The following is a 24373-nucleotide window of genomic DNA, read 5'->3' on the forward strand; positions in this document are numbered from 1 at the left end:
ATATGCAATATATTTTTCCATGTACACATTTCCACATTAGTACTAACCAAATGAGTTGTAGTATCATAACAATTTTTTGTGTATTATACGCATTTCTATTACCATACAAATGCTAAATGGAGAGGGGGGTAATATGTCACAGATTACATTATAGAATTGTTTGTACATTTCACTTTTGAAAGTAATATAAGCCCTCGACATGAGTCTCGGGATTTAATCCTCAAATTTAGACACTTGACATTCACGTCAGGATTTACCCAAGGGACGTAATTAGTATGTTTGAAATCTATTGGTTGATTTGAATTTAAACAAAGACATTTTTGAAAAGAGTTAGCGCCAGAGAATTGGCGGTAGTAAGAAAGTAAAAGTCAGTCGATAAAATAATGTTCTTGTAGCTAGTCACGTTTCTAGGAGCTCTGTTTGAAAAGCCTTTGTAATATGTTCCATATTCATTGATTTGTAATTTGTACATAAACTGTACTTACGTTGTATTTAATAAAGTTCCAGAGTTTTGTCTTATCAAAGAATCGTCAATTGTGATTCTAGATCGTCATTTTTGTTAACTATTGAATTCAAGTAAAATCCCCGGCATAACAACACATCGTAACATCGTGCATGTTGTTACATCTGGCACAAGTGTTGTTACAGCTGTGAATGGCTCTATTAAAGGTGCTGCTGGCGTTGACTAGACCAAATGGCATGAAGTTGAAATGGAATAGCCCATAAGCTGTGGTGAATGCCGTAAAGTGTTTGCATTCTTGTCTGACTGGTATTTGGTGATAACCTCTGGACAGGTCTATTTTGGTGAAGAACTTTGCCTCTGAAAATTTGGTCATAAGATCTTCAGGATTTGGCATAGGATATGAGTCGAGTTGGGTTATTTTATTCAACTGTCTGAAGTCGACACACATTCTTGGAGTTGTCGTTTGCTTCCGTTTGACAAGAACTATTGGTGCGGCATATGGAGAGTTGGAATGTTCAATGATTCCTTGCTCTAATAGTTGGTTAATTTCTTGTTTAAGAAAGTCTCTGTAGTGTACTGGTAATGGGTAAGGTCTTGCTTTTGTAGGCTTGGAATCAGTAAGTATTATATTGTGTTCTGTAATTGACGTTTTGCCTGGAACATCTGTAAATATGTCTGAATTTTCTTTGAGAATGGTAGTCAGTTCTTTCTGCTTTTGCGGTGTCATTGAATTGAGTTTGATGTCTTGCCAAAATTCAGTTTGTTTGGTAGTTGTTTGTGGCATATTGATGTCGTCAAATTCAGACGTGTCATTTTCATCTTCTTCTGGTATGACTGCAAGACATGATATGGCTCTTTCATTTTGTTCTGGGCTTGTGGTACCTTCTGTTATTGTGTTATATTTTTGTAACATGTTGACGTGATAGATTTTCTTTTTGTTGTGTATGTCTATCTCATAGTCAACATCTGTTATCTTTCTGAGTACGGAGAATGGACCTTGCCATTTGATGAATAGTCTGTTGCTTTTGTCTGGTAGTAACAGACATACTTGATCTCCTGGTTCAAATTGTTTCAGTGTTCTGTTTCTATTGACTCTCATTCTGGTATTGGAGTTTGCTATGGCTGTGGCTTCATTTGCTTTTTCACATGCAGATATGACTATGTTTCTGGTATCTTGCACATGTTGAAACGCTGTCTTGGTTTCTGATGAGATTGAGTTTTGGCGAATAATAGCTTCTTTGAGGATTGCCATCGGTCCTCGTGGGTTGGCGCCATAAACCATCTCGAAAGGTGAGAATCCTGTGGTTTCTTGAGGACTTTCTCTGTATGCAAACAGAGCTGCTGGTAGCAATAAGTCCCAATTCTGCGGATTGTTGTGTGCTATTTTTGAAATGCACCTCTTCAAAGTACCGTTGAATCGTTCGCAAAGCCCGTTGCTTTGGGGATGGTAGGGCGTTGTGAACTTCATCTTGATGTGGTACATGTTCATGAAGTCTTTGGTAATGTCAGCTGTGAACTGTGTGCCTCTGTCAGAGAGGATAACTTCTGGGAAACCAATTCTGGAAAATATCTCTGACAAAGCTCTGGTGATGTCAAGCGCTGTAATGTTGACTAGAGGTACTGCTTCTGTCCATCTTGTACATGTGTCAATCAATGTCAGGACATATCGATGGTTTCTTGCTGAGGCTACTGGCATAGGACCAATCAAATCAACTGAGACTTTTTGGAATGGCTTGTCTGTCAATTCCATATCTTGAATTGGTGCCTGTGATTTGTTGTTCTTAGGTCCTTTGACTTGGCAAATATGACATGACTTCACGTATTTCTTGACGTCTTTAATGACACTTGGCCAATAAAATTCTTTGAGGATTCTGGCTTTAGTTTTGACTACACCCCATATGGCTGGCGTGTGGAATGTTATGTCCATTTGCCAGTATTTCTTTCCTGTATTTCTGTGGCACTATTATTTGCTGAATGGTATTGTCTTTATGCATGGTATTTTTCACCAGGAGGCCATCTTGAAAATATGGTTTATTTGGTAGATTCAGCTGTTTGTTTGCTTGAGCCTTCTGATAAAGTATTTGCAATGTTGGATCTCGTTTCTGTTCTTCTTTGAAGTCATCATGTGTGAAATATGACTTGTCTTGATGGACTTCAGTTTGACCAGTTAGAGTTCTTGTATCATTGTTAGAGACTCTGGGCATGTAGTCTTGTTCTTCAAAGTTCAACAATGGACATTCGGGAATTGGAGGTGGACTTATGACCGGTAGGGATGGGCTTGATGTAACTGGGGGTGTCCATGTTGAATGTTCTTGATTGTTGCTGGCTACTGGACTAGTAACTGGTTCTGTTGCATTCTGCATAACTTGCGTAACTGAGGTAGCCATGTGATTATTTTGGCTAACTTGTTCAGGTGCCAAATGTTCTTGTTGTCTGGACATGGATCTTGTCATTACTGCCAAACACTTTTGACCTTGCTCTATGGCATTTGTCCATTCAGTAAGTTCTTGAGGAGTGCATTCTTTAACTCCCTCTATGTTTCCAATGATTAGGTCCACTGGTAGATTGGGTGTTACTAATGCTTTTGTTTGACCACTGAAGAATGGTGTAGTAACATAAATGATGGCTTCAGGTAACTTGCTGACAGTTCCGTTGAAGGCAGTGGCTTGGATGTGGTTGCCTGTGAAACGGTTTGCGTGTACGAAGCGTTCATGTACTAATGTGGACGTGCTTCCGGTGTCACGAAGAACTTCCACCTTCTTGTCTCCTACAAAGCCTGGATAAAATTTGAGACCATTGGACTTTGCAATGACTGTCATAGTTGAATGCTCATTGTAATATCTTCTGTTATATGAGCTTCTGTTTGGCATATATTGTGGTCTGGAGTCCTGTGAATGACTTCTGTAGCGAGGTTTGTTATCTGGTTTATTGTTTCCAGGTGCTTTGTTGAGATTGTATTGCTCTCTATTGCTGTATCTTTGAGTTGGTGATGTGGGTCTATCGAAATTTTGATTTTTGGAGACTGCCTGTTTTTTCCAACATTCATGAGTTTGGTGACCCTTTTTATGGCAATATGAACATTCTGTGGTTCTGCTGCGGCATTGAGACATTTGTTGCATTTGATTTTGTCATCTGACTTATATCTTGCATTTTTGTCTTGAGCAAAGCAGACAAAATTTTCTTCAACAGATGGTTTGACTGACTTGTTTGGATAGGCTGCTTTATATTGTCTGATGATCTTGGTTAATGTCTGGATATCAGTAGGATTTCTCTCTATAATGTAGGATTGAATATCTTCTGAGTGAGCATGGGTGATGTTGTCGATAATAATATGTTGACGAAGAGCTTGGTAACTTTCTTCTATTTTGGCCATGGATACCCATCTATCAAACCATCTTGACATATTAGCTACAAAAATTTGAGGATCATCATTTTGCTGTGGCCTTTCATTATAGAATTTCTTTCTATAGTTGGCTGAAGTTGCTCCGTATTGGCGCAGTAGAGCTTCCTTGATATCAGAGTAAGTGCTGCGTTCATTGATGGACAGTTGTGAGCAAATGTTGACAGCTTTGCCAGTCAATAGGGTGAGGAGTGAGCTCGACCAATGTGCTTCAGGTAGACCGGATGTTGTAGCTATTTCTTCAAATCTTATGAGATAAGAGTCCATATTGTCAATGTTTTCGTTGAAAGCCGATATTTTGTTCATTAATCTGTATTTGTCAAACATATTTGAGTGACCTTGAGTTGGAATGCTTTCTTTGTTTTCTTTATTTTGTTTTTCGAATTCCATTTTTTCTTTTTCATGTTGCCTTTGTTTTTCAGCTTCTTGCCTTTGTTTTTCAGATTCTTGCTCTTGATATTCTTTCTCTTCTTGGCGTTCTGCCCACAGGTCTGGCTTAGGAATTTGCTTCTCTTTTGCTAATTCCATCAATTCAAGGAGTCGTTGTGTTCTAGAACTGGAAGCCATATTTAATTTTTTTGTTAGTTTCTTGTATTGGAGCAAAATGTACAATATCTGGATTTTGGCTTTATCTCAGATATAATAATAATATAGTGACAAAGTTCTTGAAGCCTCAATTTGCTAATAATGCTTGACAGTAAAATTGTATTTCACTGGAGTCGTAAGCTTCGATATATAGATCTATTGAGCCGAATACTTTTTTTTTTTTTTTTTTTTACTGGTTTAACAGTTGGTTAAATCTGGTCTTCTGTTTACTTTGTGCCAGACAAATGATTATTTACTGGTCTTCTTTATAATGACTATAATGCCAGTTATTTGCTTTACTGGTCTTTTATATTGCCAGTTATTATGTATATTGGTCTTATTCCTTTTGCCAATTACATATAATAATAGATTTCGTGAGTTAGACGTAACTCTAACGAAAATCTTTATAAAAGAATTATCGATAACCAACTGACCTGTTAAACACAGAAATTCTGTCCTCCGTTAAATAAGAATGAAGTTCCTTTGAAGAGTTTAGAAATTGGTCCTAGATCTTGAATAAATTTCGTTAGAAGTTGTCCATGAACTTTTATTAGTCGGAGTGCCAGATGTCACAACGTGTGTTGTGGTGCCGGGGATTTCACTTGAAATAAAATAGTTGAATAAATGACGATCTAGGATTCACAATAAAAGATTCTTTGTTAAAACACAACTCTGGAACTTTATTTAAATATAAAACGTAAGTACAGCTTATGTACAAGTTACAGATCAACAAGCACAAATAACATTACAAAGGCTTTAAATCAGAGCTCTTAGAAAACGCGACTGTCTACTAGGAAATTCTTTCATCGACTGGCGTTCTTTCTACTCTCGTCAATTCTCTGGCGCTAAAATGTCTTTATTTATTTTCAAATCAACCAATAGATTTGCAACATCGTAATTACGTCTCGGGTAAAACCTGAGGCGCTGTCAAGGATCTAGATTTGTGGGGTAATTCCTGAGGCTCAGTCAAGGGTTTATATTTCTATTTACACATAAGCTTTTAAATGTGAAATATACAAATAAATCTATAATGGCATCTGTGACAGTATTCATGAATTTCAGACCAACAACTGATCATCAGGCTTGTAATTTTAAGGCCAAGGACTGGTTCTGGCTTCAAGGGCTTAATACTGATAGTAACTGTTAGTTAATACTTAAAATCTGGAGCTTTGTAGGTCAATATTTATTGTTTTAGATTAATCCATTATTGGCAAACGATATTTTTTTAACAGTGGGAACATCAATTATACCTATTTATATCTTGAACCTTAGATTGTGCCAAAGCATAGATTTAATTGTAGTCTGTAGGCCTATTATTTATATCTATGTTTAGATCTACTGTTATATAGATCTAAGGGCATTAGGAAAACCAACAATAGAAGAAAAAAGATTACAAAGAGAGTTTGTGTTGCCACACAAACTCAGAGGCAGCCCCTGTGGGAGACTTATCCCTGTCGGATTCGCATATTTGCAAGGAGTATTCAAGACGTGATTTTGTTTTGATTGTTAAAAGTAATAATGTTTCAAAGATTCATTTGACGTTGTAAAAAAAAATTATTTTAATGTGAAATCTCCCGCTGGTCGATGGAGGAGGGCAGAATAGGAAACCGAGAACGTAGAGATAATGAGTCCTGCGCGCTAACCCTACGACCAGGCATTGCTCTTAACCTAATGACAAACTAGTTCATAGACATTGGTGCACCGAGTGAGTTCTTTGAGCATTTCATTTAAAGAATTAACTCCATATGATGTCAAAGGAAAAAAATCTACTACGTCACACGGCCTAGTTAGACTAAAAAATGTCATCTATACGAGCAGCTTGTCGAGTGTTCATAGACATAGGATGCACCGAGTGAGATCATTAACCATTTCATTTAAAGAATTAACTCCATATGACGTCAAAGGAAAAAAAAATCCATTACGTTATACGTCCTAGTTAGACTAAAAAATGTCTTCTATATGAGCAGCTTGTTGAGGGTTCATAGACATTGGTGCACCGAGTGAGTTCTTTTAGCATTTCATTTAAAGAATTAACTCCATATGATGTCAAAGGAAAAAAATCTACTACGTCACACGGCCTAGTTAGACTAAAAAATGTCATCTATACGAGCAGCTTGTCGAGTGTTCATAGACATAGGATGCACCGAGTGAGATCATTAACCATTTCATTTAAAGAATTAACTCCATATGACGTCAAAGGAAAAAAAAATCCATTACGTTATACGTCCTAGTTAGACTAAAAAATGTCTTCTATATGAGCAGCTTGTTGAGGGTTCATAGACATTGGTGCACCGAGTGAGTTCTTTTAGCATTTCATTTAAGAATTAACTCCATATGATGTCAAAGGAAAAAAATCTACTACGTCACACGGCCTAGTTAGACTAAAAAATGTCATCTATACGAGCAGCTTGTCGAGTGTTCATAGACATAGGATGCACCGAGTGAGATCATTAACCATTTCATTTAAAGAATTAACTCCATATGACGTCAAAGGAAAAAAAAATCCATTACGTTATACGTCCTAGTTAGACTAAAAAATGTCTTCTATATGAGCAGCTTGTTGAGGGTTCATAGACATTGGTGCACCGAGTGAGTTCTTTTAGCATTTCATTTAAGAATTAACTCCATATGATGTCAAAGGAAAAAAATCTACTACGTCACACGGCCTAGTTAGACTAAAAAATGTCATCTATACGAGCAGCTTGTGGAGTGTTCATAGACATTGGTGCACCGAGTGAGATCTTTAACCATTTCATTTAAAGAATTAACTCCACATGACGTCAAAGGAAAAAAAATCCATTACGTTACACGTCCTAGTTAGACTAAAAAATGTCTTCTATACGAGCAGCTTATTGAGGGTTCATAGACATTGGTGCACCGACCTAGTTAGACTAAAAAATGTCTTGTATACGAGCAGCTTGTCGAGGGCTCATAGACATTGGTGCACCGAGTGAGTTCTTTTAGCATTTCATTTAAAGAATTAACTCCATATGACGTCAAAAGAAAAAAATTCCATTACGTCACACGTCCTAGTTAGACTAAAAAATGTCTTCTATACGAGCAGCTTCTCGAGGGTTCATAGACATTGGTGCACCGAGTGAGTTCTTTTAGCATTTCATTTTTCTACAAAATAATTAGTTACTGCCTTACTGGGCTATGAAATTTTGCGGTTTGTGTTCTGTAGTCCAGCCCCCTAATTGAGACATCACCAATTAAACAAACTCATTACCAGATTAACTGTTTACAGGTGTGGTTTGTTGTCCAGCCCCCTCCCTAATTGAGAATTATCACCAAGTAAACAAACTCATTACCTGGTCAATCGTGTAAAGGTGTGGCTTGTAGTCCAGACCCTTAATTTCAAAACTTATCTCTAAGTAAACAAACTCATTACCCGGTCAACAGTGTTGAGGTATGGCTTTGTAGTCCAGACCCCTAATAAAGATTATTCTCCAAGTAAACAAACTCAGCTCCCTTATACGGTGTGACCTGTAGACAGTGTCAACATGTTGACATATGGCTTAATGTGGTCACCTGTCTATCTATGAACTCAATGTTATGGACTAAACAAAGAAAAGAAGCTGGGAGTTGTTCATCTCTACCTCTGGAGATATACCCACACATCTAGACAAATGTCTGGTCAGCGTGACGTAGTTAAGGAATATTACATGTTAACTAGCCCACTCAAAGGTCAAGACAAAATTCTTAAATGTATGTAATGCAAATTTATAATGTAAAGTTTTATTTCTATTTAGATTAACATGCCTTGTCTTTGTACTAAAAGATGTTTGATGTTGATGCATAGTCCTAGTTTTAAAAGCACATTCTTTTATTTAAAACATAAACATTAATGTATTTCAGAACTGACATTATTTAATCATATAGGCAGGTTTTTATTGACGTAGAGATTTAGTTTGACGACATTTGATGGTTATCTTCATTAAGTATTAAACTTCTTGTTCGATATAGTTTATCAGCATTGACTACCTATATATTGTTTGCCTTTCACCTGCGTTGTTTCGGTATTTGTGTTACCTCTGTTTGACTTATCTCGAAAAGACTTAGAGAGTGGAGGCGCCTAACAATATTAATAGAAATATAGGTACTACTATGTAGTTACTATCCGTCCAACTATTCTGCAGTGATATTCAGCCGAAGCTGAAGCCGGAGCGAATATCTGGTGAACCCCTAATTTTTATAAAATAGACTCCTGACCACTCATTCATTCATTCATTCATAATCACTAATTCTCTTACTTGCAGATAATGATAAAATACACAAATTTAACCAATTCTTACTTTACTTAAGCTTAGGACAACTAAGCCATTTTCAAGATCAAAACCGCAGCAGTTAAATTTAGCAAAAAATTTTTTATTCACAATTTCCAACAACTATATATTTGAAAGCTGACAATTTAATGTCTAAGTACAAAACAATAATTCCTTCCGCTTAAGCACTTAGAACACTTTTTAGGTGTGTAACTTTCTTTCACTCATTTTTTAAATATATTTCTTCACACATCTAGATCTCATATGTAATTTTCCAGTTTGTTAACAGAATTAGTTACATATCTATATGACCAATCTTTAAATTATGTCGCCCTCTTCAAATGTGTTGGCCATTCCAGGAGGTGTGTGTGTGTGGGGAGATTGTTACATCTTCTGCTTTCCCCAATCTAACCCTTTGAAGGTGGGGGTGGGGGCAGTCCAATTTTTATGCAGAAATTATAGTTTGTGATCAATATTAGTTGAATATCTATACAATATAAGCTTATTGATATTTGAACCCATTGGTATATTATGTCGTACCACACTCTAATCTCTAAATATAAAGGGAAAGAGGGTGGTACCAGATGGAAGGGCGATAGATGCAATTCCCCTACCTCCTGCTCCACCGGACAGACCAATACTTTTTTCTTGTGTATTTTAGTGAAGAAATTAAACAATTTAAAAAAAAATCTGTCACTAATATAATATATGCTAGAAATTAAATTATTATTTCAAGTCGCCTCAGTCCCTATTCTTTAATGTCAAATGCAATGATTAGCAAAAATTTTAAAAAGGAGAGAGAACTCTTACATGATTAATCATTTTTACTCTAGTGCCCCCTCCTGTTTTTGCGAAAACATCATGTTATAAAACAGAATAGTCAAATATGGCAACAGAATCTATTTGAAGACAGACATTCCATTGGTACATAAAATCTTAAAGCTTTTAGAAGAAAACATTGTTGACCATAAGGATGTCACCTTCATCTGAGACCCATCCCATGTGGTTATAGTAGGAAATGAAATAGCAGATAGAGAGGCAAAAAGAGCCCTTGATGATGTAATGTCAGGAACCCAAAAACACTGCTCATACTGTGTTATCAATACCTCAGGTCTACTCTGTGTAACTCTTAGCACTTGACATATATCCAATAGATAGGGTAAGTAATTCTTGAGACATTAGGGGTGCAGAGGAGCCAAATATCAAATAAATTAATAGACTATCATTAGGATTTTATATATATTTTCTTAACCAGTAATTTTAGTTCTGGGGGGTGAGGAATAGGGGCGTTTAAAAAATGTTCCATTTTTTTAAATCACATTCATTGGTTATTAAGAGCAAATTAATCCTCCTACAAAGGAGGAATTATATTTTCAAAAAAAAGTATTTGTTATATTTTACTTGTTTATGCTCAGAAAAGTTGCATCAGAAAAATTGATCTGTGTTTGTAATAAATTGTGTAAGAAATTTTTTTTTTAAATGTATACATAATACTATTTCAAGACATAGTATATAAAAGATATTTTAACTTACGTAAGTCTCCCTTCATTGCTTTAACTATATAAAGATAGAGAAGAAAAATTGTTAATTTCTCTTGTTTGTGAAATTTTCTAAAACTTTATTTTAAGTTTTCTTTTTAAATCTTGATCTGTTCATTGTTATTAAATTTTATTGAGCTTTTCAGTCATCTTTTATTGACAATGTTTCAGACTCCACGCACTTACTGTGCTGCAAATACTGAAGACACTGAATTTGTTATCAAACACATACGGACCAAATATCCTAATGCACCCCTTATTGGTGTTGGAGTGTCACTAGGGGGGTAAGTGTTTTTTATGCACATTTTGTTTTTGTAATACCAAAAGTAAAACAAAATATTTATAAGTTTATTTATTTAAAATAATATAACTACATATTCTGTTGACCATTCTTTGCTTATCCCTAAGAAGAAACGGACAGACACAATATTCCCTTGATGTACAGATTCTAGATAAAAAATAATTACTATGTTTAAGATACATATTATTGAATATCATTGCATACAGATGTACTTTATCACACTAGACTAGGCTTTTCCATTTTCTGTTTCTGTAGGTCTATTACTGCATTCATTAAAAAAATTATCAAATTTTTACACTCCCATTGGATTTTAACCTAAAGCTTCCCCTCTTTTGAGGCTGTGTTAGCATTAATCACTTTACCATTATATTTTTTTTATTGTAATAAAATAATTTAATTTATATATGCTGTTAACAAACATAATGTAGGCTCAAGGTGCAATGTTAACATAACAAACATAAACACAAGAGTTAAATTTTAAAACTAATCTAAAACATAAACACAAGAGTTAAAATGACAAACTAATCAAAACATATATACTTATCCCCCCTTCTCTTCTGGACAAGCCATTGGAAACATACAGCTAGAAAGAATTTAAAACATTGAAAACATATATTAACTTATTAAAAATCCTCATTCTTATTTTATTGGGAATTTTAAAGTTAATCATAGTTCTTTAAGTAATAAAATACAAAAAAGGGAAAATAAAGAAAAGCGATATAAAGAATTGTGGTGATATAATGGAACCTAAAGAAAAACTTAACGAAATGAAAAGAGGAACATTTAGAAAGATTTTTGAATAAATAGTGAAAATAAACAAGTCAAGGATGCCATATTGAAAGATCAGTATTTCCAACTAAATAATTAAACTTACTGTGTGCTCCAAGTGAAAGGGTATCTGGAAATTTAGGCACCGGATAATTAGGCACCGGATATTTAGGCACCGGAAATTTAGGCACCCGGAAATTTAGGCACCCGGATATTTAGGCACCCGGAAATTTAGGCACCCGGATAATTAGGCACCCGGAAATTTAGGCACCGGATAATTAGGCACTTTTTGACAAGGCGGAAAATTAGGCACCGGATAATTAGGCACTCTTTTATTAGCGACCTTAATTTTGAAAGTAGTTTTAAAATGTTAACGTATATGTTATCCTTAGGCTATGGGCTATTGGTGACGTTATCAAAAAAATAGCAACCATAACGATTCTAGCTGAATTTTCATGATATAAAAGAAAAACTGACAAAACGAGGAAAAAAAATGACAATCGTGAGAATGTGTGGAAAAAATGACCGCGGATTAATAGTCATTATAAAATATAGACCTCACAGGATTCAGGGAAGGGTAGGTAGAGTTGATTCTCTTCTCATTGCTTCCTGACCTTAGCCCTAAAGGAGAGGATTTGTGGAGGGTAGATGTTGAACTAGGTCGTGAAAATGACGCAATGAGTCTCAAGGCTACACACTGGAGTACAGGGCAGGGTACAGCATTGAACATAACTGCTAAAATGGAAGTCTGGAGAAAATTGTCTTCTTATAGTGGGAATGGAAATGAGCAGGGTGGATTTGCGCGCGTTACTTATAGGAATTAAATATGTTGATAAACTAAAGTAGTATACATATTTTATAATAGCATTAATATCTATTATCAACACTCCTTCTTTTATATTGTTAATGGGTAACCCCTTTAGGAAGATCTATTGTGGGAGTGTATAGGTGTGTTACGTCCTTCAAATGTGGTCATTAACTTTTATTGAATTAATAAGTAGATTTATGTAATATAATATTTATATAATTAGCAATGGAAATCGCAAATCGGCTAGAAATTACGATAAAATATACTGTTTTGAAAATTGAAAAAAAAGTTTATGGAGAAGACAGATGAGTTAAAAATGTAAATATCATTTTTTTTTTGGAATATTGGTCTCTTATTAATACTTATTCTGCTTATAGAAGATTGTTGATGTTCCAATTTAACCCCGCCTTCTCTATCGTAAACCAAATATATTTACCACAATTTTCGAGAAGGTATGATTCCTCCATTCCTTTTGTGTTCAGTAGGCCTACCTTATACAATTATTTTTTTCTTCTGAATGAAAAAAAAAACGACAAAAAAGGTTTTATACACACATTATTAAACACACACACACACACACATATTAAAAAAACAACAAAATAAAACACTCGTTTCCCTAACTTTCAAAACTGCCAATCAAATTTAACTATCTTCATTTCCCTTATGTATATTTTTATTTTTATTACTGTTCTTATTATTATGATGGTTTTAACAGAAATGTGTCTACCAAAGTTTTTGGAAGGCCTCTAAAATATAATCCCCAGACTTCCATTTGAACACCTTTGTGTTTCCATACCACTTAGTCCAGTGTGTAGCCTTCAGATTCACTACGTTACTTTTACGACTAAGTTTACATCTACCTGCGAGAAATCCTCTCATTTAAGTGAGAGTGTGTGCGCCACCCCCCGCCCCGCCCATCCCATTTTAAGAGTACGACCCCTCCTTTTTCCACAAGCAGAGGGCGATTGCGATTATATTTATCACCAACACTCCCCGACATAATAAAAATATTTTACAATACTTTTTAATCCTAAGTATTTACATTAGTAACTAAATATTTACACAATTTGCATAATCATCAATTAAAAAAAACTTACCAGTCAACCTTAGGGGTTGGTGATGGAGGAAGCAATGAACGGAGAATCATCTCTACCTCCCCTCCCCTGAATGCTGTGATGTCTATATTATAAAATTATATAATGACTCAGGAGTCATTTGTTTCCACACATTCTCATGATTGTCATTTTCCCCATTTTGTCAGCTTTTCTTTAGTTAGAATCGTTATGGTTGCTATTTTTTGATAACGTCACCGATAGCCCATAGCCTAAGGATAACATATACGTTAACATTTTAAAACTACTTTCAAAATTAAGGTCGCTAATTAAAGAGTGCCTAATTATCTGGTGCCTAATTTTCCGCCTTGTCAAAAAGTGCCTAATTATCCGCTGCCTAAATTTCCGGGTGCCTAATTATCCGGGTGCCTTAATTTCCGGGTGCCTAAATATCCGGGTGCCTAAATTTCCGGGTGCCTAAATATCCGGTGCCTAAATATCCATAAATACGCGGTGCCTAAATATCCGGTGCCTAAATTTCCTAAATTCAAGTGAAAGATGTGTTTATAAAGAGCTGAAATAACCACAAACGTAATTATAACAGTATCTTTATTATATGGTTTATTCAAATACTTCACTTTTATTCTATTGTTTTGTAGCGCTATATTATTCAACTATTTAGCAAAATTGGGAGATGAGAGTGAAATTGAGGCAGCCCTCATCTGTTCCCCAGCTTATGACTTCAAAGAGTCAACAAAAATGCTGGAACAAGGATTAAATTATTGGATATTTAATCAGAGGCTTGCAAGAAACCTTTGTAATTTAATAAGACTGTGAGTGACTGAAATTTATGTAGACTAGCAACTAGACTAATAGTCACGAAACTTTTGTTTATATTATAATAAGTATTGCACTTTTATACTCAATGTTAATGATTGCTTTTAGCGTCACAGAAGGATTTAGGAATTCATATCTATTTCTTTGGTTGCTAAGCTACAAAAAAAAAGTATTTGAGTGTTTTGTTTTTACTAATATCTAAGTTGTTGTTTTTTTCAGTATGATACTGTTCAACTATATGGCAAAAACTGGGAAATCAGCTTGTCTCCTAGCGGCCATGAGTATTTCTGTAGGGTGGGATGTCTTTGCTGCTTGTAATTCATTGGATAAATTTGTTAACTATTATCTTTTCAACAAAACTCTAGCCAGATCTTTATGTTATTTAGTCAAGAAGTGAGTTAGTGATTTGAAAAGTAAAGCTTTCCCCGTTTTTCCTTGTTTAATAATAACTTTGACCTGTCTGTGGCTTGAGCAAAAGTATTTATAAATTATTATATTGAAATGCTTTCATTCTATGTAATTGATCTTCACTATAAGAGTATTGAAATATTATATATTTGCACTTTTTATATGTAGCACATTTTGAATTAGACATTTAACTGAACTACTAAATTAAAAAAAACACTTTTAAGCACAAAGCTTTTTTTTTTCATTTTTACCAACCATTATAGCAACTTTTTTTTAAACAAGGCCCTGATTAGGATTTTAAATACAATATTTCTTTCAGTTTATTTTTTCTATCACATTATTTTGTAAACCTGCTAAGCTAAACTAATGTGTTTGTTTCCTCTTGTCATTTTTTTCTCCTCTTTCATATCCCTTTTCAAGTAAAAACAAGGTTACAAAGACAGTTTGTGTGGAATCCTAGAGTCTTCTTACTGAATCTTCACCAGGCTTCCAACACGGGACTACCATTTCCAAGTGCTTTACCCCTCAGCCACAGCATCTCTATATATTTATTTAGCATACATTTACATTTTTAAAAATAATAATTATTAATCTTATCCAGACATTCAAAATTAATAACATATGTTACATGTAATAAAGAGAAACTAAAAAAGATTTATTCTTCTAACAAAATTAGATAAATTGGCAACACGAAAAAAAAAATGACCTACTTAAATTTAAGCTACACTTTCCCCTCGCAAATAAAATTAATAACTCCATTGTCATTTGTCATACAAACTAGACATATATCTAGCTAGATCTAGACCTAGTTTTATATCTAGAGTTAGATCTAAGTTATTTTAAGTCTATATCTAGATCTAAGTCTAGATCTAAGACGGATGGACGGACGTACAGGCCACACAAAACTAATAGCGTCTTTTCCCATTTCGGGGGCTGCTAAAAAAAATGAACCTATCTACACTTCATTCTCCTTCCCCAACCAACTAAAATCTCTTTTCCTTTTTAACAATATCGTCCAATATCGTGCCAAAAACAAAATGAAGTGTCTGTTGGCTAGATTAAGGGTAGAAGTTAATTAAGTCAATATTTAAACATCTTTATTTTATTAGAATATAATTTATTTAATGGGATTTCATCATTTTTTCTTTATTTTACATATTTTAATCCTAGGTGAATAAAAACAAAATTTAATTATTGAGATTACAAAAGAAAGTTCATATGGAGATGAAGAATAATAAAGCTACTCACAAGTGGAGCATAAAGACAGCCTTTTATTTTTTCAAGACTAAATTTCATGTTAATTCATATGTAGTTGTTATATATCCATATTTTTTATTGATAAAATAATAGGGAGAATTTGTATCAATATTAACATATTAAATAAAAAGACATCTTTTTATTTTCCTACTGGATTTCTCTTCTGATGTTTTTGTTTAAAAAAAAAAAAAAAGCATTTTCAACAAGGTATTCTGCCAAAGCTATTCTTTATTTTTTTTTCTTGCAAAATGTTCGAATTTCTCCCAAGCAATGTACAGTACCAATGTTCTTGTATGTCTTTGGCATGACTTATCAGTTCAAAACATGAACTTATAAATGCATGACGTGTAGGGTGTAATCATCTTCTTTGAAGTAACGTCTGTATTATATAAGATAAGATAAACAACTTGCTTTACACAAAGATTATCTTGGGACAATCAAGTCCTTTACAGACATTTGTGCACAGTGCCTTGAATTCCTTGAATACACATTTAATATCTTTTCTTCCTGTCCCTTATTTATTTTACTATTTGATCTGCACTTTTTACAATGATCAGGTGTGTGCTTTTAGATGCCAGATTTGACAGTTGTAACCTCATATCATTTGTTAAATGTCGTACACACCTGTGACATGGCAATGAGCTATTGGTCTAAACTGCCCACAGGTTGTGACATTGCAGGTCAGTGTTCAGACCTTCTATGACGATTGGTCTTGAACAGAGCCAGTCATTTTCTTTTTCAAGGGAAAAAAAAAAGTAGTGTTTCATTGTAATTATTAATCCATATTTGATTATTAATCAACTAAAATTACATTATTACTGAGGTTTAATGGGATCTCATCTTCTAATTAGGACTTTTTAAATGTATACCACCTGCGGACAATGGTTATGTATGCCCTGGATGTGGCAAAATATATAGGCTATGTATGTGGCTGTGCAGCCATGGGAAATACTGCATTCCTCACTAATCTTTGGATTATTTGGATTATTATTTTCACAAGAGGCATCTGCAACAATATTGACCCCAAAACTTTTTGCACAATATCTTCACTAATGTGATTATTATTGACTTTTTTTTTTATGTTAGAATGAATTCTGAATGGTAGAACTCCCTGTTGTACATCCTCGTATCTTATAGATTACAGGCGTTACGTCAAAAAAGCTGATAATTACGTTCTATGCATTTCATGTGTCAATGTAAGGAATCATGCATGTTTAATCAGTGACCTAAACTCTGCTAAGTCATTGGTTTTTCTGACTGATTCAGGCCATCCATTCCATTCTCTAATGGCACTAGGAAAGAAGGAACAGTTGTATGAATTTGTCCTAGCATACGGAATAAGAAACCTGCCTCCATTTAGAGTCTTTCTGAACATTTAATTAGTTTTTGTTTTTCTATTTGTAAATTATGGTTCTTGCTACTTTACTTTTTATTCTTCTGTCCTTAAGTGTCTCTAAATTTTGTGATTTTACTAATGATGTTATTCTAATCAAATGTGAATATTTGTTATGAATCTCACTGCTTCTATTTTGTGTCTGTTATAGTTTCTTTCTTTGTTTTCTTTAGTTGAGGGATCCCAAACAGAAGATGCATATTCTATTATTGGCCTAACTAAAGTTAAATGATAATAAACCCTTATGTTTTGTTTGATTTTTTAATATTTTCATCAATATGGGTATTACATGATGACTTTTTATTGTTACACCTAGATATTTTGAGTTTTTAGTCTATGTGACTGGTTTACCATGAATAAAATAAGCAGTTTTTATTTGTTTTTAGTTTTTTTGTTACTGTTAATAACTGGCAATTGACTCCCATTTCTGTAATTCTTCTAATTCTTTTTGTAAAATTTCAGTATCTTGTGTTGTTTTTATTGTTCTATATATTATGCAATCGTCTGCAAATAATCTGACTTTTGTTCATAAACTAATGCAATTTTGTAGGTCATTTATGTAAATTAGAAACTGTAGTAGGCCTAAGACTGTTTCTTAAGATACACTTAAGTTTACTGTCATTAGTGTTGATTTAGAGCCATTTATTATTACAGTTGGCTCTCTTCCTATTAGAAAATCCTGAAACCATTGATGTAATGAACTATAAATTCCAAAGTATTTAAATTTTTTAAGCAAGCTATAGTGGTGAACTTTGTCAAAAGCCCTTAGAGAAATCTAATACAATCGCATCTTTATGCTCGTTATTATCTAATCCCTTTGAAAAATCATCAATTAGTCCTATTAGTTGTTTCACGTGATCTATAATTCCTAAAGCCATGTTGCTATGGAGTAAGGACAGTATGTTTGCCTAAGTGATTTATGATGTTGCTAATTATGTGTTCTAGGATTTTACATATGATGCTGGTTAGTGATACTGCTCTGTAGATTCCCAGATCAGATTTTTCTCCTTTTTTAAATAGGGGAAGACATTAGCTTCTTTTCAGTACCTTGTACTCTGCCCTGGTTAAGGGATGCCTGAAAAAGTATTTAGAACATTGGTGCTAGCTCATTGCTTAGTAATATAGCTGAAATACCATCAGGTCCAGATACTTTATTTGGTTTAATGCTAGCTAATAGTTTTTGGATCCCTTTTTATTGTACATCTATATCTCCTATGTTTTAGACTTGTTTTCAGAAGTCTGAGGCAAAATATTTATTAAGAATGTTAGCTTTAATTTCATTATTATTATGTGTTATCTTCACTTTTTAATGGGGATACTCTTGTTGTTTCCATTTTCTTAGATTAAATGTATGACCATATATTTTTAGTTATCCTCAGATATAAACCAGCATCTCTTTGTTTTATTTGATGAGTATTTAGTTGTGTTGAATTTTGTAAAATGTTTAAGATGGCTTTTAATTCATTTCCAGAGGTCATCAACTGGTTGGTTAATTTCTTTTTCTTGATAGAAATTATTTTTGAAAGTTAAAATAGCTTGGTGTAATTAGGTTAGGTTACATTTATTTCAGAGTATGATTTTTAGCGGCCCCCGAAAGGGGAAAAGACGCTATTAGTTTTGTGCAAAATGTCTGTCCATCCGTCCCGTTTAGATCTCGTAAACTAGAAAAGATATTGAAAATCCGACATCACAATATTTTAGACCATTCAAAGTTCTGATGCAACGGCTACTTTTTTTTTTCCTGAAAGCGAAAAATCTAATTTTTAAAATCAGTTATGCAAGCAGTTTTTTAAAGAGATAAAGCTAATTAGTATGCATTATAAGTTAGACCTAATTTAAAACGAATAGTAATCTTATAAACTTCATTTTCTTGAACATTTTTTATGTATTGTTTTTGAGAATTCCAATACAGCATTTTCAAAACAATTACAATATGTAAAGACCAGGAGAGGCTCGGTAAAGCGCTTAGCTTCCGAACCGAGGGTCCAGGTTCGAAGACTGGGAGATCTTGTAAACTAGAAAGGATATTGAAAATCTGACATCACAATATTTTAGACCATTCAAAGTTCTGATGCAACGGCTACTTTTTTTTTTCCTGAAAGCGAAAAATCTAATTTTTAAAATCAGTTATGCAAGCAGTTTTTTTTAAAGAGAAAAAGCTAATTAGTATGCATAATAAGTTAGACCTAATTTAAAACGAATAGTAATCTTATAAACTTCATTTTCTTGAATTCAAATAAACGATTCCATCATTTCAAAACAATTACACTATGTAAAGACCAGGAGAGGCTCGGTAAAGCGCTTAGCTTCTGAACCGAGGGTCCCGGGTTCAAATCCTGGTGAAGATTGGGATTTTCAACTTCGGAATCCTTGGGCGCCTCTGAGTCTACCCAGCTCTAATGGGTACCTGACATTAGTTGGGGAAAAGTAAAGGCGGTTGGTCGTTGTTCTGGCTACATGACACCCTCGTCAACCGTAGGCCACAAAAACAGATGAACTTTACATCATCTGCCCTATAGACCACACTTCCCTATAGACCACAAGGTCTGAAAGGGCAACTAATTAGGCCAGGTTCACATCTAACTTTGCATTCACTTGCACCTATCCTTTGATCTGCAGCACCATTGGGGCACTACACAAGATCTGTCAACCTTCTATCTCCATTCTTATCTCTCATTTGTCTTTGATATAATTTCATTTGGATGTTCTTTCTGAAAATATTGAAGCCTGCCTGGGTGGACCACTTCGGGGGCCGATTTTAAGTTTGTGTTTCCACACAAACTGTCTTTGTAACCTTGTTCTTTTTGGTTTTAGATTGGTTATTTCTTTTATTTAACTATTTATAATAGATATCATAGTCAGATAGTCCAGGGAAAATATAATCTACTACTAATCCAGGTCTGTTGGTTAAGAAGAGATCTAATGTGTTGTTTAATCTAGTAGGATTTTGAATAATTTGATGTACAGTTACATTGTGTAAAGTTTCTATGAATAGCTCATTTATATTGTTAAGGTTTCTGTGTTTTTTTATCGTTTATGTTATCCAATTTATATTACGTGAATTAAAGTCACCCTTAATCCAAAAAACTATGTTTTAATGTTTCCTTTAAGTATAGTTAACTGATTGCAGGGTTCTTGCATATTCTCAAAACTAGAATTTGGTGGTCTGTAATAGTCTGTATATACTGCCTATTATTAGGGATGTTGAGGTGTGTTAATTTTACAAAATGTTTGGTAAAGTAATTTCTTCTGCTATTAGTGTGTTTTTTATTGTTAAAAGAACTTCTCCATGATTATCTGTCCTACCTTTTCTAAAAATTACATAATCGCTATTGAAAATTTATACATTTCTGAATGGAGCCAAGTTTCTGTTCCTGCAAGAATGCATGGCTTCTCACTTTCTTATAAGATTTCTAAGTCTACTGATTTGTTCCTAATACTTTGAAAGTTTATTATTAGGGTTTTGAAGTAACTTTGGTATTACTGCTTTAGTACACCGTTACAAGTTGACTGCTTTTGTGTGACAAAAAATAAAAAGGTTCATATTACAGACATATGCTATATATAGCTCGAATATTCTCATAATTGGCCAGTGCTGCCTCATTCTTTATTATACTTAATTTGATCTGCGCCTTTCTTTTACTAGAATAAATAAAGTGTTCTATTGTAATGAAACTTCAATATAGGCTCATCCCATCCTTTTTTTTTTAATTAAATCTTTTTGACTTGAAGCTGAAGCTCAGAATGCAGGAAAACCCTTTGGGACAGGGCTCTGCCCCCCAGACTACGCTGTTTAATTTTACATTGCTCTACCAGAACCCCTTACTGAATGGAGGGAGGATCTTTTCTTTTCTAGTACCGGTATACACTTTTAAAAATTATCTAAGAAACACTATTTCTTTAAAAAAAAGGACTAGCTTTACTGGACAATATGTGAATTTGGATTATAAACATTTATACAAAATATAATCAGAAAATTCTGTTATGTCTTTACATTTTGTTTCTTCTTCATTATATTCTAAAAGTCCTGCCGGACTCCACTGTGAGTGAGCCTACAGCACTCCCAAGATCCCCAGCTAGCTAAGGGGGAGCAAATGAAATTCTTCTCGTTTAGTGGGGCACCACCGGCAAAAGTTTGAGATACACCTCTGTAAAATATAACTATTATGCTATGTATAATTTTAAGATGTAATTTATTTCTAAAATTTCTAAAAATAATACATTTATTGTGCACAGGAATTTACATCTATTTGAGCGGAATGTAAATATTGATACTGCTCATGTTTTAAAGGTTAGTCAAATTAAGTACATTTATTAGTAATGACCCAAAACAGAGAAAAAAATCAGATTTTTTAATTTTTAATATTTTTTTTGCAAATTGCACAACATGTGCTTATCTGTTTTCTTTGAACTTATGATTTATGAAAGATTAATGATCTGATTGCAACAAGTCTGCTCTGAAAATATTAGCATAAACAGCATAGTAAAACAAGGATATGTCCTGACCTCAATTCTCTTGAGAATACTCTTCTCACTGGTCATCCATCATATGTTTGACAAATTCACCTAAGGCATCTCCATTACTGATTTGATGGCAAACTTGAATCAGGTCACTGAAGTTAAAAATAAAAATCCAAACCACTCTTGTAATAGATAATCTCAAGAATGATGCAGCGGTGATAGCACACACACAGAAGGAACTTCAGTCACAATCTTTTGCATTTCTGATGCGCCCAAAGAGTGTGGGTCATCTGCTATACACCAACCTCCACCCCCATTGATGAAAAAAAGCTAGATGTCGCACATGAATTCTGCTACTTGGGATCCACAATCCAAGATAGGAAAATAATAATATATAATATTGATACATTTTAATTTAGTGACTTCCTCACTATTGAATAAATGTACCTGTTTATTTATGAGGTTGACATTCAACATTTATTAGTCTCCCCCTGTCAGGACTTTGATTATTTAATTAATAATTATTAAGCTGTCTAGGTATTAAAAATGTAATTTGCATTGCAATGTGCATGTCTGTTATAATTAATTTTTAATTTATCATTACTTAATAAATATATCAGTCCCAAGGTTCAGCCAAACAGACACACCATACACACCCATTTGTACTTAAATTAATAAACTTTGTGTATGATGATTTACAATTAAACTATAAATTTAATTCAATGAGATTTATACAATGAAATGACTAATGGAAATGAAAAATGAATACAAGTACATATAGCATAATCTGAAAATTAATAACTCATAGTACAGTTCAATTAAATACTTAAATAGTATTTCAAACAAAATAACCACCTTATTATATGATATCCAATAATATTGACCTCAACAATATTTCATTTCAAGCCAAAGATTGTGTAACACTTTATATAAAATGTTCAGGGTAACACAAGAGTCCTCTAACCAAGACGAATGTTCACCAACAATGAAGGTAACAGTAACCAAAGTTCAGGGTAGCACCTAAACTCACAACATCACAAAGTAACACCATGACTGACACTGAAAAATCTGGAATTTTAAACTTGAAACACCTAAACAGGGGTCAAAAAATCCTTCAAGAATATAACCAAGGCAAAACGCTAAGGCTATCCAGTAACGTAAAGCACATGGAAAATTCAGGAACTCAAAAGATACAGCTTGCCTCTGTTGAGCAATATTGCGTGAATGCACCAAACGTACAAGAAGAAAAAATTGACGTCAAGGGGAGAAAAAAAATACTGCACAAAATAAAATGGCACAAATGATGTTATCGCCTATTGAAGAAAGCAGCTTATTAGATTGTGTATATTTTTACTACAAAACTAACTAGCTGCGACACCCCCCTTGTACAACCTTTGTGCAATGCCAATATACTACAATAAAAAATATGGGGGACTGGGATATTATTTACAATAATCGTGGGATGAAAACCCAGAATGAAATATAACACACAAAAAATTATAGCTTTTATATTACCTAAACACTGGACAATTAGTGGGGAGGGTAATATTTTAATGTCATTAGCATGTAGCCTCTAAAAAGATACAGAATTTTGTTGGTGAGACATATACTCAATAGACTGTCAATAGATGTTGCACAATAATAAGACTAATGTTTAAAAGTATATCGAAACATTTTTAGTGCATTAACTATATCTTTAGTGTCAGATTTTAAATTATTTCATAATAATGGTAGGTCTTATGTTATTTTAGAAAATAATTTAAAAAAATAAAATAATTTATTAAAGATACTTTTAACTAGTACACAGTCAAAACTCCTATACCTATAACCATTTATGCTTACATACTCACTGAAAAGTACTAGATTTTGATGTACTAAATTGTTGAACCTTTTCTCCATATTACAGAGTGAATCTATCAAAGATTTTGATGAAAGATTCACCTCAAAACTATTTGGCTACAGTTCTGTTGATCATTACTACACAGAGGCCTCCCTTCACACTAAAGTTCATTCTCTTGCAAGACCAGTATTATGTTTGAGTGCTGCTGATGACCCATTTGCACCAGAAACTTGTACGTGTTTTTGTAATGGTATATATGTGTTATATGAAGCATTTTTTGTTCCCATGTTCTGTCCTGTATATATAGCTTTGTATGAATCTGTTCTCCTTATGATGATTTCTTCTGCACATTTAATATACTCTCTAAAGTTGTCATTCTCATCTTCAAAGGTCAGTATTTCTGCTTGTCCCAAAAAGGATATAATTATAATTATTTTTATTGTTTAATAGTCTCATCATTATTTGATACTAATAGAAATACCTAGCATTGTCTAGGATAATTCGGAAAAGCTAAGATTTATCAAAATTGTATAAATATTTTTCCATGTGTAGGTCATTTCATTCTTCCATTTCCATGCATGACAATGTGTACTTTGTGCATGTACAATGTTATGGTAATTTTTTCAATTTTAGTGTCTATACCTTTAATTTTTTTTAAACCTTATGATAAAGAATTATTATGTCACTCTGAAAATTATAATATAAAGAACGCTAGGCGTTTATTTCAGATTTTCCCCTTTTTCTTGACCTATTTTATAATACCTCAATGAATTAATTATATATAGTGAATAAAAAATTAAAAAAAAACGTTTTTCAAAAGATTTCTGAAATGTAGCCTATACTGAAAATGGTTTGTAATATCCTCCTCCTCCCCCCCCCCCCCCCCCTAAAAATATTTTTGGATGTTCCTTAAGCCCAAACCATCCACAGTGTAGCTCTCCGCCATCTTTTGTTATCTTCGCTCTAGATTTCGTAAAAGATTCTATTTCTATTTTCT

At 33.6% G+C, this 24373-nt stretch overlaps 1 protein-coding gene across 11 annotated transcripts in view; it reads left to right on the forward strand.

The window, feature by feature from the left end:
- The window catches only part of LOC106067740 (phospholipase ABHD3-like), a 101860-nt gene that overhangs the window by 76094 nt on the left and 1393 nt on the right, over positions 1-24373 (forward strand). For 8 of the 11 annotated variants that reach the window (XM_056005408.1, XM_056005406.1, XM_056005407.1 and 5 more), the window contains 5 exons: positions 10423-10535; positions 13840-14013; positions 14237-14410; positions 21312-21366; positions 23443-23608. In XM_056005408.1, coding sequence (XP_055861383.1) covers positions 10423-10535; positions 13840-14013; positions 14237-14410; positions 21312-21366; positions 23443-23608 — 682 coding nt within the window. The remainder of the gene's footprint in view (positions 1-10422; positions 10536-13839; positions 14014-14236; positions 14411-21311; positions 21367-23442; positions 23609-24373) is intronic. The other 3 variants (XM_056005410.1, XM_056005409.1, XM_056005411.1) reach the window with 3 other exon arrangements.

This window comes from Biomphalaria glabrata, chromosome 12, assembly GCF_947242115.1.
Source record: "Biomphalaria glabrata chromosome 12, xgBioGlab47.1, whole genome shotgun sequence".
Taxonomy (NCBI): domain Eukaryota; kingdom Metazoa; phylum Mollusca; class Gastropoda; family Planorbidae; genus Biomphalaria; species Biomphalaria glabrata.